Source organism: Mytilus californianus, unplaced genomic scaffold (genome assembly GCF_021869535.1).
Source record: "Mytilus californianus isolate M0D057914Y unplaced genomic scaffold, xbMytCali1.0.p SCAF_17, whole genome shotgun sequence".
NCBI lineage: Eukaryota > Metazoa > Mollusca > Bivalvia > Mytilida > Mytilidae > Mytilus > Mytilus californianus.
The window spans coordinates 6,538,856-6,557,383 of record NW_026262659.1 but is presented as its reverse complement, the minus strand read 5'-3'; the positions used below and the strand labels follow the sequence as shown (position 1 = coordinate 6,557,383).

General features: G+C 30.7%; 1 protein-coding gene across 4 annotated transcripts; it reads right to left on the bottom strand.

Moving 5' to 3' along the window:
- Positions 1 to 421: 421 nt before the first annotated feature.
- On the bottom strand, positions 422 to 18,029 carry LOC127726290 (uncharacterized). 4 transcript variants are annotated; one of them, XR_007993477.1, is made up of 10 exons: positions 17,886 to 18,029; positions 13,823 to 14,478; positions 13,354 to 13,482; positions 11,178 to 11,310; positions 10,719 to 10,835; positions 10,219 to 10,234; positions 8,497 to 8,595; positions 7,888 to 8,111; positions 4,032 to 4,176; positions 422 to 1,946 (listed from the first exon to the last, which is right to left on the bottom strand). XR_007993477.1 is itself a non-coding variant. In XM_052233608.1 (9 exons), exons 2-9 carry the CDS (start codon positions 14,417 to 14,419, stop codon positions 1,942 to 1,944), a joined length of 1,449 nt encoding a protein of 482 aa, XP_052089568.1. In that variant the 5' UTR covers positions 14,420 to 14,478; positions 17,886 to 18,029; the 3' UTR covers positions 422 to 1,941. The 4 variants fall into 4 exon arrangements, 3 of the variants coding, with proteins under 3 accessions (XP_052089568.1, XP_052089569.1, XP_052089570.1); XM_052233608.1 differs by lacking the exon at positions 10,219 to 10,234; XM_052233609.1 differs by lacking the exons at positions 10,219 to 10,234; positions 17,886 to 18,029 and adding an exon at positions 17,576 to 17,637.
- Positions 18,030 to 18,528: the final 499 nt, after the last annotated feature.

Below are 18,528 nucleotides of genomic sequence, written 5' to 3'. Positions count from 1 at the left end.
ATGTTCCGCAACGCCTATTAGAGGAGTTATGGAGGACCTAAATGTCGAAATACACGTGAACATTAAGAAAGAGCTTATTTTGAATAATGGAATGGAGTGTTGCGACCCTTCAGCCCCTAATTACAGAGAAACCTTATACCCCATTCGAAAGCTTATTGATAGAGGAACAAAATAGTTATAATCAATATGTGCCGCAATGCCCATTAGAGGGGTTACGGAGGACCTAAATGCCAAATTACGCGTGAAAATTAAGAAATAGCTGAAGGGTCGCAACAGTCTATTCCATTAATCAAAATAAGCTATTTCTTTATATTCACGCGTGTTTCGACATTTAGGTTTAACTCCTCTAACAGGCGTTGCGGAACATATTGAATGTTTCAGCAGTTCAAAGAAACAAATTACAAACAGTATCAAAACATACTACAAAGTTACAATATTTATTTAAATTGTTTGTTTGAATACTGAAAATTTGATGGGCAAATTTAAATGCATTCATTTATAATTGTTTAATGAACAAATTGTACTTCAAAATACTTTGAAATTAATAAAACATAATGAAATATTACATACGTTGTTCTTTATCGATAATTAGATAAAATAAAACAAAAATCTTTCACGAGAAGTGTCTAAGTTCACTCTTATTATGTCATATTTATTTCTGAACTTATAAACTTGAATATATTTTATGAAACCTCTCAATCCATTAGAAATAAAGACTTCAGCTCCCTCATTCATTTGTTTTTCTGCAATTCTTTTATGGACCATTTTGGTCATAAAACGTTTCTATATATTTATTCATCAATCGCTTTCGAGTTGAGGGTTTTTGTTGTAATCTAGAAAAGGGCATCGGACACACTCAAAAGTTCTCTTTCATTACATAAAGGAGCAACCAAAAAAACAAAACAAATATCATTTAACGAACTCCAATACTTGTCTGTACTCTAAGTCAGGCTTCAAAAAGTCCTTTCGGGTTCCTTAGTAAATCCCCCCAAAAAAACAGAACAAACCAAATTCCCGACATAAACATAAACTTTCTAGAACCAAAAAAAATCAATTAAATTGAACCACTATTAAGGTTCCTGACCTGGGATAGTCACATTGCGATTTGGTTGAACTATTTTAGCACTCAAGACCATCCTTTCCGATCTCAATTAATGGGAAATCAAAATGACTGGGAAGAATATACAATAAAATAATCAAGAGAAAACGCAGAGACAGGTTTAAAAAAAAAAGGTTGAGAAATTTACAGTTTCAACGTCGCTTAGTTTATAGATATAAGAAGATGTGGTATGAGTGCCAATGAGGCAACTCTCCATCCAAGTCAAAATTTATAAAAGTAAACCATTATGGAGTCAAAGTACGATCTTCAACATGGATCCTTGTCTCACAACGAACAGCAAGCTATAAAGGGCCCCAAAAATTAATAGTGTAAAACCATTCAAACGGGAAAACCAACGGTCTAATCTATATAACAAACGAGAAACGAGAAACACTTATGAACCACATCAACAAACGACAACTACTGAACGTCAGATTCCTGACTTAGGACAGGTGCAAACAATTGCAGCGGGTTTAAACGTTTTAATGGTACCATACCTTCACCATTATCTGAAACAATAGTGTAACATCACAACATAGAAAGACATACTATAAAATATCAATTGAAATGGCTTAACTCAATCAAAAGACATATTATCACCAGTGAACATACACTGAACAAATAAATTTGATCTATGATACAATGTAAATACAAAATAAATAAACTAAGGTATATATAATTATATACATGAATGGATACATGTAATAGAGCACATATATTCATCAGAACATATTTAATATGTTTTAAATCATCAGTAGTGTAATCTTCTTTCAAAAATCTGAATGTATTTGAATTTGCTTCGATTTAACAGTCTACCATGGCACTGTCCAACCATTCATATACTACTCTGGAAAAAAAAATGTTTTATATGATTTCCTGTTAGATATCCATTGATGAAATGTTTTGGTACAGCCATCTTGTCGTTTTAAAGTTTGCATTTGTCAATTTTACTATGTCTTAAAGTATCCGTAATAAGCAACAACATTGTCTTACATTGTATGACAGTAGCTAGCTTAATGTGTGCCGTTCATAGGCTCTTATTTGTTGATGTTGCAACTGTTTTTTTTTCTTTGTTGTTCAAAGCACAGATGTAACGAAATTAGTATATAGTCCTTTCGAATTGAATGAACTATTCATAAGGTCTTTTCATTCAAATTGTTATGTGCACTTCGGGTTCTAACTCTTTGAATTCTTTCTGGTTTTATCTTCAGCATTTGTCCGAAATGTGTTTCGTTTTTCTCCTTAATTTGTTATATTACAAAGCATTTTTTGTCTTCAATGTGTAAAAGAGGCTTGATCAACATCCAGCAAAGAATTCCGTTCACACTTGTGCTAGAACCCGCCTTTAACTTGTAGGTAGATGTTGTTTTTTTTTTTATCAGAGTTGAAGGCTTCTTTGAGAAAACAGAAAAAAACGCTCTTCAATTGCTTAAGGTTTTATCAAGTGTGCACTTTAGGTCGTGTAGGGATTACAGTCATTTTTTTGCCAGCATACGACTTCTATCTACGCTGAAAATATGAAACACAATAAAACTAAAAAGTAAAATAACAAAAATACAGAACTCCGAGGAAAATTCAAGTCTCTAATTGAATTGCAAAATCAAAAGCTCAAACACATCTAACGAATGAATAACAACTGTTATATTCCTGACTTGGTACAGACATTTTCTGATGTAGAAATAGTGGATTAAACCTGGGTTTATAGCTAGCTAAACCACTCACTTGTATTACAGTCGCATAAAATTCCATTATGTTGACAACAATGTGTGAACAAAACAAACAGACATAATAGGTAAACATGTCAAAAATACGGGTACAGTTGTCAACATTGTGTTATAACCTTAATCACCATAAAATATTAGGTTATAATCTATATTCCTAAGAAAAAGCTGAATAAATATTGTATTAGGATTTCTTTTCAAATGGTGGGAAGAGGAGGTTGTAGCCTTTTAGAATGAATAAAGGTGTTCTAACGGTAACTTGAGATAATAAAACAAATATCCAAAATAAAAATGTCACATAAAAGGTCAACATAAGATTTAAACAATAGAAAAATACATATTTAAAAAAAATGAGAGGTTTTAAATCACCTCCATTTTAGAAAAAAGTACCGAATAAAAATGAAGGCAATGAAAGATCTGCAATCAACACCAAACCCTAAATTGACAAAAACGTAGAGATATAACTACATACAACCAGTGATGAAATTATTGACTGTGAACAGGAAACAGTGTTAAGCTACATTTTTGTGTATATCAATCTTCCTTAATATATACAAGTGGAATCACACAAAGTATACAAAAAGTATAACAACAACAAAAAACGAACTCAAAGGAATATTCAAAACGGAAAGTCCCTAATCAAATGGAAAAATCAAAAGCTCAAACACATCAAACGAATGGAAAACAACAATAGTATATACACACAAAAATAGTATCAGAGTCATCGCAATTTTTTCCAAACAGGTCCAAATAAACTCATCATAAATACCAGGATTGAAATTTTATATTTGCGCCAGAGGCGCGTTTCGTCTACAAAAGACTCATCAGTGACTCTCGAATAAAAAAAAGTTAAAAAAAGGCCAAATAAAGCATGAAGTTGAAGAGCTTTGAGGACCTAAAATTCCTAAAAGTTTTGCTAAATACAGCTAAGCCAAAACAGACTTTTCGGAAGTTATTTCATAAGAGTATTGGTCTATATGGAAATTTGTTTCGAACCGAAGATATTTTTAAAAGACTTGGATGAATAGACTATCCATTTGGTGCTATGAATAATAGGGACGATAAAAATGATAGAATTATAAAATATTTAAAAAATCGTACAAAGTCAACTTTGACTAAATCAGTTTTGTATCATCTGTTTCCAATTTATTGAAAATATTCTTTTTTTTTCATGTTTAAACAACAAACAAATGTCCATTAATAAACTTTACCTGTAAAAGTAACATCCTTGTTCAATTCATTTCGAACGAATTCTGGTGTTAATCTCTTCCTATAGTCCACTTCAAGAAGACCTATCAATATTGGGAGTATGTTCGGTGGTATTTTATCAACTTTGTCCGACAACTGACGATTAATCTAGTTTAAAATAAATGAACTGGTTTAATAAAAACAAAAAAGGTTTTCCCATTGACTCCGTCAATCTAAAACAGCCTTCAAGTATGAGTAACCTAAATTTACATAGGGATCATTAGGATTATATGTGGTATAGTAAAACTTCATATTGTATGCTTGTTGCTAGCGATTTGACAACTTCCTGAAACCTCAAGAACTTAATCTTACTTTTTGCAAGCTACATGACATTATAATTAACCAAAACAAGATATTAGTAAGTTCTCTTTTTACTGACTGTATGACAACTTCATGAAACCTCCCAAACTAACACTACAAAAGTCAAAAAGTCTGAAAAGACCAGTTTTTGTCTGAATTTGCATGAATTTTTACTCGACATTCTTAATTTGTCTGAATAATTTAAAAAAATTCTTGACATAGTATGAATTTGTCTAATAAGGTTCTTCATTTTTCTTGACAAGTGTCTTGACAGTATGAACATTGTCTTAAAATTTCTCGACACTTCCTGTATCATCTGATAAGAGTCTGGATTAGTCTCGACCAATTCTTGACTGTCTTAAATTTGTCTCGATCTGTCTTGACATATTCTTGACATTCTTAATAATGTCTGAATATGTCTCGACTTATTCTTGACATTCTAAATAATGTCTGAATATGTCTCGACACATTCTTGACAGTCTTAAATATGTCTTGACACTATCTCAACAGTATAAATTTCGCCTGAAATGTGAACAGACTTATTCTGCACTGTTTATGACATTCTATTGCTGTTGTATACTCCTTTTTATTATGGCTAAACTAAACTTTGAAGAATCAAGGATTAATTTGGTATAGTAAGATACCCTTTTGGTGCAACTAAGTTGGAATACCCTGAATAATCCCCCATGTAGTTTAATTTTGATTTATTTTTATTAAACATTTAAGTAATTGTTTTCACTTGGAATATAAGTCGAAGGTATTGACAAACAGCATTTAGATTTTTGCCGTTCGCAAAACTGCCAGTCAAATTTGCTTTACTAAAATAGGTGTCTTGTATCTCTTTTGGACCCCACAATTCATCTTTTGGGTTTGTGTGGTTAAAAAAAGAGGGGGGGCTTTCGTTTAGGTCAAAGAATTTGTTCCCATCTTGATTCAAAAACCTTATTCATTTTTTAGAACAACCCAAAAACATTTTTTATTCAAATTTGAGTGTTGAACATGTTGAATTTTATAATTTTTTATCAAAAATAAATATTTGTGATAACTCCTTCCTGAAAAGAAAAAAATGTTTAGATCTATATTATGCATGTCTGTTTTAGAACCATTTCATAAGACCGATGATTTCTATAGAAATCATTGATGGGACCCATTATTAATACATTTTTTTTATTATTCCTGATGATTTTCATTTTCATCTATCAACAAACTTTTTAAATTGTAGTGGCATGGTCGGTCAACTGATAAGTTGTATGGCTGATTACAGGTAAAGCAATAACTTCTATTTGACAGTTGCGTGTACTCTGGGGTGTGGAATACCTTAATTTTATGGGGAACATCCTGTCCATGTGTAATACTTAATATATTCCAACAGATGACATTACACAAATTTTTCTTCTGTTAAATGAATGATTTGTATATCATCATAATTTGCTATTTATATAAACCATATTTTGGTATAATAATTATTTACCATATCAACATTGAATATTATGAATGTAGAATGAAATATGTCTACAGTATGATTGGTTTGAATCATTTAATTTAAAAGATTTAGGAATCAAAATTTGTAATTATTTAAAAACCCACATTGAAATTGTTTTATATCAACACACCCACATTTGAATTATTTTATACTTTAGATTTCATAGCCATATTTGAATTTGTAAAAATATTTATATACACAAATTTTCAATTATTTTACATGCCCAACTTTTATTTTTGTTGTAAAGAAGTGTAACTTGAAACAACAGTATATCATACAAAGAGAAATAAAGATTAAAATTATATCATGAATATTGGTCATGATTTGTAAAACTCAGAACTGTCAAGTAAATTTAAGACAGGATTCAAAATGTTCAGAATATGTCAAGCCATACTGAGAAAAAATAAGAATGTCGAGAATATGTCGAGAAATTTCAAGACAGTATTCAAATGTCAAGAATTTGTCAAGAAATTTTAAGACCATATTCAGAATGTCGAGAATATGTCGAGTAAATTTCATACAAATTTAATATAAATGAGAACTTGTCAAGAAAAATTAAGACACAAGTCATACTTCTCGAGAATGTCGAGTAAAAATTCATGCAAATTAAGACAAAAACTGGTCTTTTCAGACTTTTAGACTTTTGTAGTGTAAGTCTTACTTGTAACTAGCCATATGACAACTTTCTGAAACCTCGCAACCAAAGTCTTACTTGTAACTAGCTATGTGACAAATTTCTGAAACTATACGAACTAAGTCATGCTTAAAATTAACTTTATGACAATTTCCCGACAACACACCAACTAATTCTAACTTATTACTAGCTGTATGTGCTTTGTTCATTGTTAAAAGCCTTACGGTTACCTATAGGTGTTAGTTTTTGTGTCATTTGGTCCCTTGTGAATAGTTGTTTCATTGGCAATCATACCACATCTTCTTTTTTATATATATGACAAATTTCTGAAGCTGTAAGAACTAAGTCATGCTTATTATCAGCTATATGACAACTTCACGACAACACACTAACTAATTCTTACATGTTACTAGCTATATGACAATTTTCTGAAACTTTACGAACTTAGTCATGCTTATAATTAGCTATATGACAACCTCTCGACAACACACTAACTAATTCTTTCTTGTTACTAGCTATATGACAACATTCTGAAACTTTACGAACTAAGTCATGCTTATTAATAGCTATATGACAACTTCACGACAACACACTAACTAATTCTTTCTTATTACTAGCTATATGACAACTTCACGACAACACATTAACTAATTCTTACATGTTACTAGCTATATGACAATTTTCTGAAACTTTACGAACTTAGTCATGCTTATAATTAGCTATATGACAACTTCTCGACAACACACTAACTAATTCTTTCTTGTTACTAGCTATATGACAACATTCTGAAACTTTACGAACTAAGTCATGCTTATTAATAGCTATATGACAACTTCACGACAATACACTTACTTATTCTTTCGTGTAACTAGCTATATTACAACATTCTGAAACTATACGAAATAAGACTTTCTTGCTATTGGCTACATATCAACTTCCTGAAACCCCCACGAACTACGCCCTACTTGTAACTCGCTATTTGACAGCCTCCGGAAACCCAACAAACAAAGTCTTGCTTGTAGCAAACAATAGGTATATGACAACGTTCTGCAACCTTACGAATACATCCTTGCTTGATACTAGTTATAACTATATGACAACTTCCTGAAACCCAAAAAACTAAGTGTAAAGATTAAAGAATGGATAAACATCAAGAATTGCAATCCAGCAACTTCAATTTAAAATTACCAACTGCGACATTGTGCTTATGTATAGTACTCTATATTATTGTCATAGACATTCATAAATGAATGAATGAATTGAGTAATTAATTAATGTATTTATAAATTAACTAATTGCAGCTGCTTACAGTTATTTTCAAACATGTTGTCCAAATAAACTCATAAAATTCTAACTCGTAAAAGTCAAAAATCCCACATATTAAAATATATATTGCACTTACATATTGTTTCATTTTCTCTCTGGTAAAGTTAAGATTGTCCTGAGTGACTTTGCCATTGATGTGTAGGTTCTTTCTGGTTAGTAAATTGAAAAGTATCATACCAAGCTGCCAGCTGTCCCATGCAACAAGAAGACGTTTTACTTGCTCATCAAACTTCACAGGTAGATATCTGTTTAACAAGCTCTGTTCAAGATCTGGAGGACAGAGACATGCAGTAATAGGTCCTAAAAAGGAAGCACTTTGTCAGTATTGCATTAGTATGTATTGCAATTTGAAGAAGCAATAATTCAAATAAAATTTGTTGTTAATATCCGTTATTTGGAATTCCGATTTTTATGCACTATTTCAATCCTGATTTTTTTTAGTACATGAACCAACTAACATTGCTGTCAACATCATCCAGATTTAATTTTCTTTATTAAGATATGTTTAAATTTGTAAAAAAAAAAAACGATAACCATTAGGAAATTAAATATGTCTTTAACACCTATTCAGCTAGTCAATTTGTAATTCCAGTCTATCATTATATTTAGTTTGGATCTGACTAATTACTATATGTGTGTGTGTGTTTGTGTTTCTTGTATTGCTGATTTAATAAGTAACACATACTTAAATGGTTTTTGTCTGATTTCTGCATAATTGTCGAACCAAAGTCTATTATTACGACAGATGAAGGGTCATTTGGATCTCGTACAATAATATTAGACACTGAAATATAAAAAATCATATCAATTGGTCAATGAATGTTTCATATTAAATTTAAAAAGTAGTTAACTAATTAAACAGATATTACAAGCAAGAAGAATTTCTATAATAATTGTATAACACAGTTAATCTAATTATGTATTTTGTGCAATGTGAGAGATGCAGATCCCTACAGACCTCTTATAAAAAGAATTTTTACGTGAGGTGAATATTACTCCAAAAGTAAACATACACGTCAAAACAGCACAAAAAGTTGTAATTAGAATCGACTGTTCTTCCAGATGAATTGTATAGGAACACGTGGTCAAAATGTATTCATAAAACTAGATTTCGTGAAAGTGCTATTCTAATAAATGTTTGGAATATTTTGATGTTTCAATAAAAAAAAAATAAGAAGAATAATCTAACATGTAACAAAAGGGTTGAAGTTACTTTTGATATTTGTAATCGTAGAATTGTTTATTCGTTCAAAGAAACAATGGTCCAAAGCCGGCGAGGAGAGTGGGTCGACTGAGGCACAATTGATTACAGTTTTGTGTCAATAGACGAGCAGGATTACCAACTGATGTCCATAGTTGGACAAGTGGACTTTAATTGAATTTATTTTGCAACTACTAAGCAATATTATATATGTTATCATCTATAAAGAAAGCTTATATTATAATGCCTTCTCCATCTTTTATTTAATTACAACTGTACACTAAATATCAAAACAAATGATACCACAACGACACAACATGGTCGAGCACTCATTCGTCAACATTACCAACGATAAGAGGTTTTAAAGTCTGCATTTATTAAATATAAACAAATATTTACAGTAATTTTTCAATTCATTCAAACCCTGATCTCTTATTCGCTGAAAGATTATTCATCATTAGATACGTTCATATGTTACCAAAGTATGTGAAAACAACCCAAGGTTGTGAAATTAATAGCGCCAATCACCTAATATATTCCATACTATTTTTACACATTGTTTATGAACTTCGTGCTAACAGTTATGTATTGAAAAGTTCACAATTCTGTTAATACAAAAAGTAATTGACAGTATATATATTGTAAATATGAATTATTGATAGAACATGTAAAAATAATTATGCCATACATGTTTGACAATATTGAAATTTGATAAATATTCAAAGAGCTGTCTTTTTTGAAATCGACATCTTCAATGTGCAAATCTCAGATATATGACGTAAATTGATTATTGCTTTCATCTGATCGCAGTTATGTGTTTAAAAAAATAATTTTCAGATTCAAAATGTTAATAACATATGTATGTGTGATTTTGAAGATCCGAAAAAATAAGAATTAAGAATAAAATGATATGTTTTAGAAAGTTTATGCGAAATGAAGGCAAGTGACGACCAAATTTTAAAGCAATGAGCCCTTCTGCGTTTCATGCAAAATGTGAAGGATGATTGCTTTAATTTCGTAAAATAAATCATAAAAATGGCATTCATTCCTTGAATGGTAACCGGCAGAGCGATAAAGCAAAATCATTTTTCTTAAAGTAGTATGAATGGCAATAAAATCGCTCAAGCAAGTAACAACTATCCTAAAACTGTTTATATTGTGATGTAATTTGCAAAAGCATTCTTAGATTTTCATACATAATCTTACATATGATATTTTCCATCTAAAATTAAAAAATAACATCTCTTACAAACAAGAAAATAGGATTTATCACACAAGTATTTCTAAAACTGTAGTTTTTCAAACTCATTTGTATTGATATTGCAATTGTTCATTCATATGGCTTATGTCAAATCCGAATTTAAAAATTCATTCATGAATTTTTAAAATGAAATTATTTACTACGTTAGTGTTATCCCAAGATATATCAACTGAACTTCTGTGTCAAACATATTGACGGGTATCGTAAGGACTGCCTCAAGCATTTTTTTAATGCGTCAATTATTAAGTTGTTTCCACATATTTATAGGAATTGTAACCTAGCAAATATTAATAGTCCGATTTGTACAATAACGAAAAGTCAAATGTTCCAAGAAAAGCCTAGAAATCAATTATATACGAAGACAATTAGTTCATGGGAAAATAAAGATATCAACAATTTTGGTACTTTTAAAAATGAAATAAATATTTTTCGAAGTATACTTAACATTTCAAATCTTGATGGAATATGTCTTCCTTGTGCAACTGGCATACTTTTGCAACCAATGAGTGGAACAATTGTATTTTATCATACAAGTTTCCACTGTAAGTGGTCAACACAACACCTGAAAATAAGAACATGTCCAAAATGCTCTACCAATTAAAGTAATAATTGCTTAATACTTATAATTATTGAAAAAAACATATAATTCTGTTCTTGGAAAAAATCACTGATTTAATTCTATTTTGTTTGATTTTTTTTTTATATTTCTTTTTGATTTTTTTACATTTTGTATTCTATTTTCTTTTCAGTTAACGTTTGTATGAAAAAAATTGTGTGTTTCTTTCAATTTCTAATACTATTATTCAGTGTACTACTCATTTAGGGTAGCCATATGATTTTCATTTCAATATGAATTAATGGCGAAAAGTTGAAATAAATTGAATAACAAATTCGACTAACTAACCATCTATCATTTCCAATAACAATGCTAAGTTGTCATCGTGTGCTAGTACTCCATACACCATGGGAACAAATCCTTTCGTTTGCAACCTCAGTAGTGCTTGTATTTCCTCGTTTCTCCATTTCTTTTTCGGAATCTAGTTATTTAAATAAAAAGCGTATAATTTAGATGCGACTTTTAATAACCTTTATCAATAATATCGAAGTACAGATTGTAAAATATTATAATTTCGTGGGAATACGTTTCAGTAACATTGAGTAATTTTTACAACCATAGAATATCCGACCAGGAAATAACAATGTATTTCATCTTAGAAAGGGAAGAATCAATTACGTATCTGTTGAATGTTTTACTAGATGTCTTTGACACAGCTATTGTACCAATTTCATTTTACGGATCAGATTTGGAGGTTTTGCCAACCAAATCAAGGATCCTTAAATTTGTATAGTAATTCTACGTTTGAAAGAATCCGACTCCAGATTTTTTCTTTACGCTATTCATTTCTCAAAATATTTATTTTAAATTTTAATAACTATGGTTCGAATTTTTATATATTTTTTTAATGCTGTGGGTTGTCAAGTCAAATATTGCTTACAAGTGCAAAAGTCTGAACGAAAACAAAAAGATCAGTTCACAAAATTGAATCTGTCACATACTTTATCTAAATGTCTCTGATACAGAATTTAAAGACTAATTTGAAATTTAAGAACTATTAAAAATGTTACAAATCTATATACTGCAAATCTTAATGTGGTAGTCATTGATGATCAAATGGGAAGGGAAGATGTCGATATTTGTCTATTCGTGTATTTGATGAATATAAACATATATGTAAAAATCATTATTATTCATGTAGCTCAAACAACTTATACCTTTTAAAACAACTTTATTACACTTTTTATTTTTTGAAGTTACTCGATTTATTGCATAAGTCCGAGTATAAATGTTATTAGTTAATCAACTTGCAGGGGAAAAGTTCAGTTAAAAAAAAGAGTTCAATACTTATTTGTTGGTTGTACATAATAATACAATATAATTGAATGTTATAATGACACAATTTATTGCCTTATTGTACCTGAGAAGTAAACCAGTTGGATTTGTAGAGATTGACAATTTAGTGTTTGAAAACATGATTAATTTACTAGTTGTAATTAATTTTTACCTCGCTTTCAGTAACTGAAAGAACTCTTAGGCCGGTACGTTGTGTCTTTTTTTTTTTCATTTTGTTAGTTAATTTTTGTGTTTTGTGCTGATGTAATGAATTCAAGCCCTTTCCAACTGATTCTTTCAGTTTTGTCTTATAATGAGCTTTTACATCACATTCCCGGGTTTGTGAAGAGGCCGAGTGCTCACGAAAAGTTTTTTTTTTAACCAAGCAACATTTTAGATGTGTCTGTCCAGATCATGAGCCAGTAATTCAGAGGCAGTCGTTGATTCCTTTTATTTTGTTCATTTTCTTTCCTGCGTTATCATAAATCAAACCATTGTTGTACTCGTTTAAATTGTGTTTACACTTTCACATGTCGGATCCTGTTATAGCTTACAGTAAAGTATAGGTTATACTCATTGTTGAAGGCCATGCAGGGAGTGATTTTTGCTTATTTCCATTTCATTTTGTCTCTGTTGCATATAGTTTTCTCATTGGAAATTATGCCATCTCTCCTTTTTTTATATATATAAATAGAACAGATCTAATACAAAAGAGCGTTCATATATTTCAGTCGCCTTCTGCTTCAACAATCTGTAGAAAATAATGCAACAACGATAGGTTATTTCGTCGTATTTTCATGTGAATTTTACACCTATTGTACACTTACATATATTTCTATCAAAATTTTGTCCGTGAAAATTAGTCAACCACTTTAAATGTTATTCACAAACGTGTGTATGTCTACATATAAAAGCAATCGTACTTACCAATTTTTTACGTGAATATAACTTGTACTTTATTAGAAAAAAATAATTCATTCGTTTAACATCAAACATGAGCATTAATCACATTTACTATGAATATTATGTTATTCATTTTGAAAAAGGTTTCAAATGTTGAATGAGTTTCGGAGAGAAATATTATAGAAATATTGTTCATCGTGATTTGGTTTCGAAATCTCCTTTCCGTTTTGATTAAACACAGAACGTTTGTCTTGAGTATTTTGGGAAATAATAAATAAAAATGTACCGTTTTTCTTGCTAAAGTCAAAGAACATACGCCATCAGTTATTCCGTCACACTGAACTATTCCAACTCCACCCGATGCGACATCATATTTGCGTTGAAAGAACAGTTTTCCTTTCCATATATAAGATATCTGTTGTAAGACAACATCATATAAATGTGTATATAAAATTTACAAACATGTGGTAGCAGGATAATGATTACATATTACATGTTCTATGTAAGCAACTGTTTTCATAATTACACATATTTTATCTATTTTTATTTACGTCTTGTGTATTTATCAATCAATCTTATACCTTCTTTGTATTTGATTTGCTCTCTCTCTAAATATTGTGTTGGTATTCTTTTGTTTTAACTTTGTTCATCACTCTTCGTGTTAAGCTTCCAAGTTATCCCTTATGATATCCGGAATAGTTTCTGTTTTCATTATTATATGACCAAGGTCTTATTCGATGTCGACATGGACTTACCCATTCTGGAAGTGTAAGAATACATTTTTTAAGACAAGAATTTTTTTTGTCTAAGATATCAGTGAAAATCTTTTCTTCATTTCCAAACTCTATCCATGGTTTCCAATCAACCTGAAGACAACCATTATAAGTGTCTTTATATAATCCAAACTCTAGTTCACCACGTCTTCCAAACAAATTAACCAACATTTGAATTAACTGAATAACACTCCCGAAAAATGGAGTCGAGGATTCTCTCGAGTCAGTCACATCTTCAACCAGACAACATCTGGTTTCTCCGGATATTTGTTCAAAGGTTCTCTTAGTTACGTTGTAAGCATTTCCAGGGTCTGCTTTTTCATCTGATCCGTTGCTACATGTGGCTCCTTCCATATAGTTTATGTTGCCATCTTGTTTTTCATCGTGTCCATTATCGTTTCCATCAAATTCCTCAAATTCTGCAGTTTGTGTACCTTGATCGTGCAATTTCGGTACATTTCGTCCTTGTTTGTAACAACTGCCAGGCCGAATGACAACTTGAGCTGCGCTCCGACTTGCGTGATATTTGCAATCGTTACCATTATTTGATTCATGGTGCTCTTGGTGTTCTTCGTTCATTGTTAGCTCCGATGAAAATGTGTTCACAAATATTCTGTATTACTTCGACGTAACACGACCTGAAAAGTGGAATGTAGATTTAAAAAAGGAGGTTTAAAAATATTTTAAGGCCGCCATATTTCATTATGTCTGTCTATGTTAGGAACCAACTTTTCAGTGGTTGTCTGTTGTTAAATCATTAGGGTTTATGTCCTCATAAGGTTTTAAAACTATGATACTATCTCCATGCACTAAATCTTTCAATCACATGCTTTCAATTTACAGGATGTAATTTTAAAGCTTACTAGTAAACAATATGTTTTGCCTTTTGTTTTACAACGCATTTGTAATTCTGACAGAACTTACTTTAAATTTATATTCTAGTATATTCTTTTTAATTATCATATATATCGTATCTATAGATTGTTTTATAATAATTTAAGTTGGATTTAGCAGCATTTCACCTCGAGTCCAGGTGAATAGTTTTGGTCATTTGAAAAACAACTGCATCATTCAAATTACATTTTTTTTAATTTACCAACACTCTGTTGTTTTTGTTCTATTGTTAAAGTACAAATTAAAGAACTTTATTCCCTGACCCATACTCAAACTTGAAAAATTTATGTATGTTGAGTTACTTGTTCAAAATATGTGAGTGTTGAATTATTGTGGGTCATTATGATCGTGCATGTTCACACTATACGGACTTCATATACAGGAGTGTGCTCCTTCCGCAGAAACTGCTCCAACAGAGTTATGAGGAGGAAAGATTAAAAATGACACTCCGTAAATTTTATGGACACCATCACGAATTGGTTGATCTATACGATGTTTCTGTATCGAAACTAAATAGTGACATTTTTGGCACGTCTTAGATTGTGGTTTAACATCTATGTCGTCTGTCTCCTAATTACCGAACGTGACCTATTCCCGAATATGACTGTTTTGCCGAGTGTGAATTTGCATTGCTATACGACGTGTCTCGGTATTTGTGCATCCAACGTTCATGTGTTTATTTATGATGTCTCTGTTGTGGTTTCGGTTGGATATTGTATTATGTCTTATCGTTTATGGTTTGAATTCTGTATTTATTTTCGGTACATTTCACATATGTCTTATTTGACAGTATAGTCGAGTTAATTTCCATTATCCATGGATAAAGTATTGTGTTAGTCCAGATAATTATGACGTCGTCACAGCATTTATTTAAAATAGCCTTTCAATACCGTCATTATCATGATAAAAGTTTTGGACTAGTATTGTAAAAATAATTGTATGAATTTCAAGATTATATATTCGTTACAAAAATACGTCACGGTTTGTGATGTCCTGTGACGTCGTAAATGAAAAATGTTCTTTGTTTTTCTGCGGTTAACATGTTGTAACGACTATTATTTTATTTGTTTGTGCGTTTCTCTGTTCTGAGTGTTCTTGCGTTTGTTTGTGCTGTATTTCTGTCACGTAGTGATGTAATTTTAGCGATATTTTTAACATTGCCATATAAGCGGGAGGTTTAGTAGCCATAAAATCAGGTTCACCCCACCATTTTTTCTTAAATTGTCCTGTACCAAGTCAGGAATATAGCAGTTGATATCAAATAGTTCGTTTATATGTATGTTGCATTGGCTTTTGTTTTGTCGCACCTCAGTGTTTCTGTTGTTTCGTTGTTTTCCTCTTATATAGTTCATGTGTTTCCCTTGGTTTTAGTTTGTAACCGGATATGTTTTCTCTCAATCGATTTATGACTTTTGAACAGATGTATACTGTTGCCTTTATTTAATGTCTTTTAATAGCATTTTACATATCATGATAGTTCTTTTTTGATATAATAAAATTATATCTGCCTGCCTTTTATATAAAAAAAAAACAGTAGACTATGCTTGGCATGTTTTCTTCTATTACTCTCTCTTGTTCACACCGAAATCTGATAGATAATTATTTAGTTGCAAAATATTTCAAACGAAAGCTGTATTTCTTTCTATCTTATGAATCATCATAACACATGAATAAAAATGCTATTGTTTTGACCTAAATATTAACTCTGGTTACAGATGAACCAGTGCAGTTGGAAAAGTTGCATTGCCTATTATCCACTAGATATGTAAAATTAAATACTATTTTGTGTTTCAGAAAGATAATTTTTTTTCGGATTTTAATGGGCCTTTTTCTTCGTTCCTTCAGAAAGTGTAAACATAAACTAACTTGAGATATCCCCTCACAGGTAACAGTTGTTTTGTACTGTATTGATTGATATTGACAAAAGGACAGTAGATATTTACGCATCAATAGGTGATTTCAATGGGTGCAACTGAGTTGACAGTATCAAAGGTCACTCAGGTGATTGTTCATTTGATTATTTTACCATCATTTCTTGATGAACAAAAGATTTTTTTATAGAAAAAAAATTTTCATTTTAAAAATTCATTTAAACATTTTTTTTCTTGACAAAATTTATTTTTCAATAAATTGACCTTTATTCAACCAAGTCAGTTTTTATGGCAAATTTATTGATTTTTTTCCCCATTTTTTTTTTTTATAAAATTAGGGATTTTTTATCTTCATTTTTGCCATGTTAATATTATTTACCAATATTTTTTGTTCAATGATTACATAATTGAGTGTCAATAAACCTTGCACTTTTACTCAGCAATTTCCTCATGTAATTACAATGATGTGTCCTATATTTTGGACAAGGTAAATTACATAAAACCAATTTTGATGAACTCCTAATGTATGAATGAAATTAGCTAACCTTTCGATTCACAAGGCTAAATATCTATTTTCTGGACAGTATTTGAATGGGAACAAAGAAATGTAGTTTGAGTGATAAATGTGTACAGATGACCATAAACATTTATGTTAAACAGGAAGTGAATAAAAATAACGTCATTTCTATAATCAAAATACATTTGTGATGACCTTTATTAAATCTGAATAGACATTTCTCGTATCAAAAAAATACTTGGAAAGGGTGGACGATTGCTTAGGTATCCCATTTCACCAAGAGAACAAAACAAATGAGATGTGCATTAAAGATCAAAATCAGTAACTTTGGTGAATATTGTTAAAATAATGTCAATCATTTACCATGTACGCAAAAGTTTGGTTTAAACACTTAACAAAACAAACAAATGTGAACTTAAGATTATTCGTTGAGATCTTTATATTTAAAAATACCTTTTCGATTGTTTATTTTGACTGCTAAAGATTTGTCTGAAGTAAATACATTTAGGAAATTCCCAAACCTATATTTAAAGAAAATAGTTGAAAAACAATCCTGAGTCGACTTTTCCGGATAATGTGCATTAGAGCATAGGGACTCGGTATATGTTTGAATACCTAAACATTCTCACGTAACATTACTGAATGTTTTGGTTTTTTTTTACATTGCACACTTTTATCATATTAGGGATATATTAACTATTTCATCTTTTAAATCTATACATATGTGGTGCCTTAAGTATACTTATAGATATATATAACTTACCCAAGAGTATCGTTGAGTACTCTTAGGCTGAGAGTTACACGGTTCTGTGTACAGCACCGAATTCCAGGCTCCTACGATCAGGGAACACGTCTGTCAGTTTGGCTGTCTATATTAACTCTGAGGGAAACCCGGTCATTCGGAACTCTCTTGATTAATTGTGTTTGATTGTTTGTAACCGGCGTACTCCACATTCCTCTCCCTTCTTTTTGATAGGATTTTATTACCGTTCAAGATTGCAGAATTAAGAGTTGTCTAAAGTTCTTGTGCAAATCCAAGATAGGTATTATCTAACATCCAAGTATCCTTAGTTATCTAAAGCCATTAAAACGTGAACACACAAACATATATACAGGTACACACATGTGATAAATGTTTAATCCCAAACATACAAAGAGCACATAAAAGTTAAAGGTATATCTAACGAAAAAACAAAGCTTTATACAGTTTTAAAATCATATCTATGAATCAATGAATTATTGCTTTATGTTATACAACTTCAGAACGTTTGAAGTTGTAATATTGGCCACCTCTAGGAGTGATAAATTAAACAAGTTGGTTAATTTTCTAGCTATGTCGTAAGTCATGGATGGACATCCTGTTCTTCCTCCTTTACTACTTAGGTAAGGCGCATCCGTTTCAATGA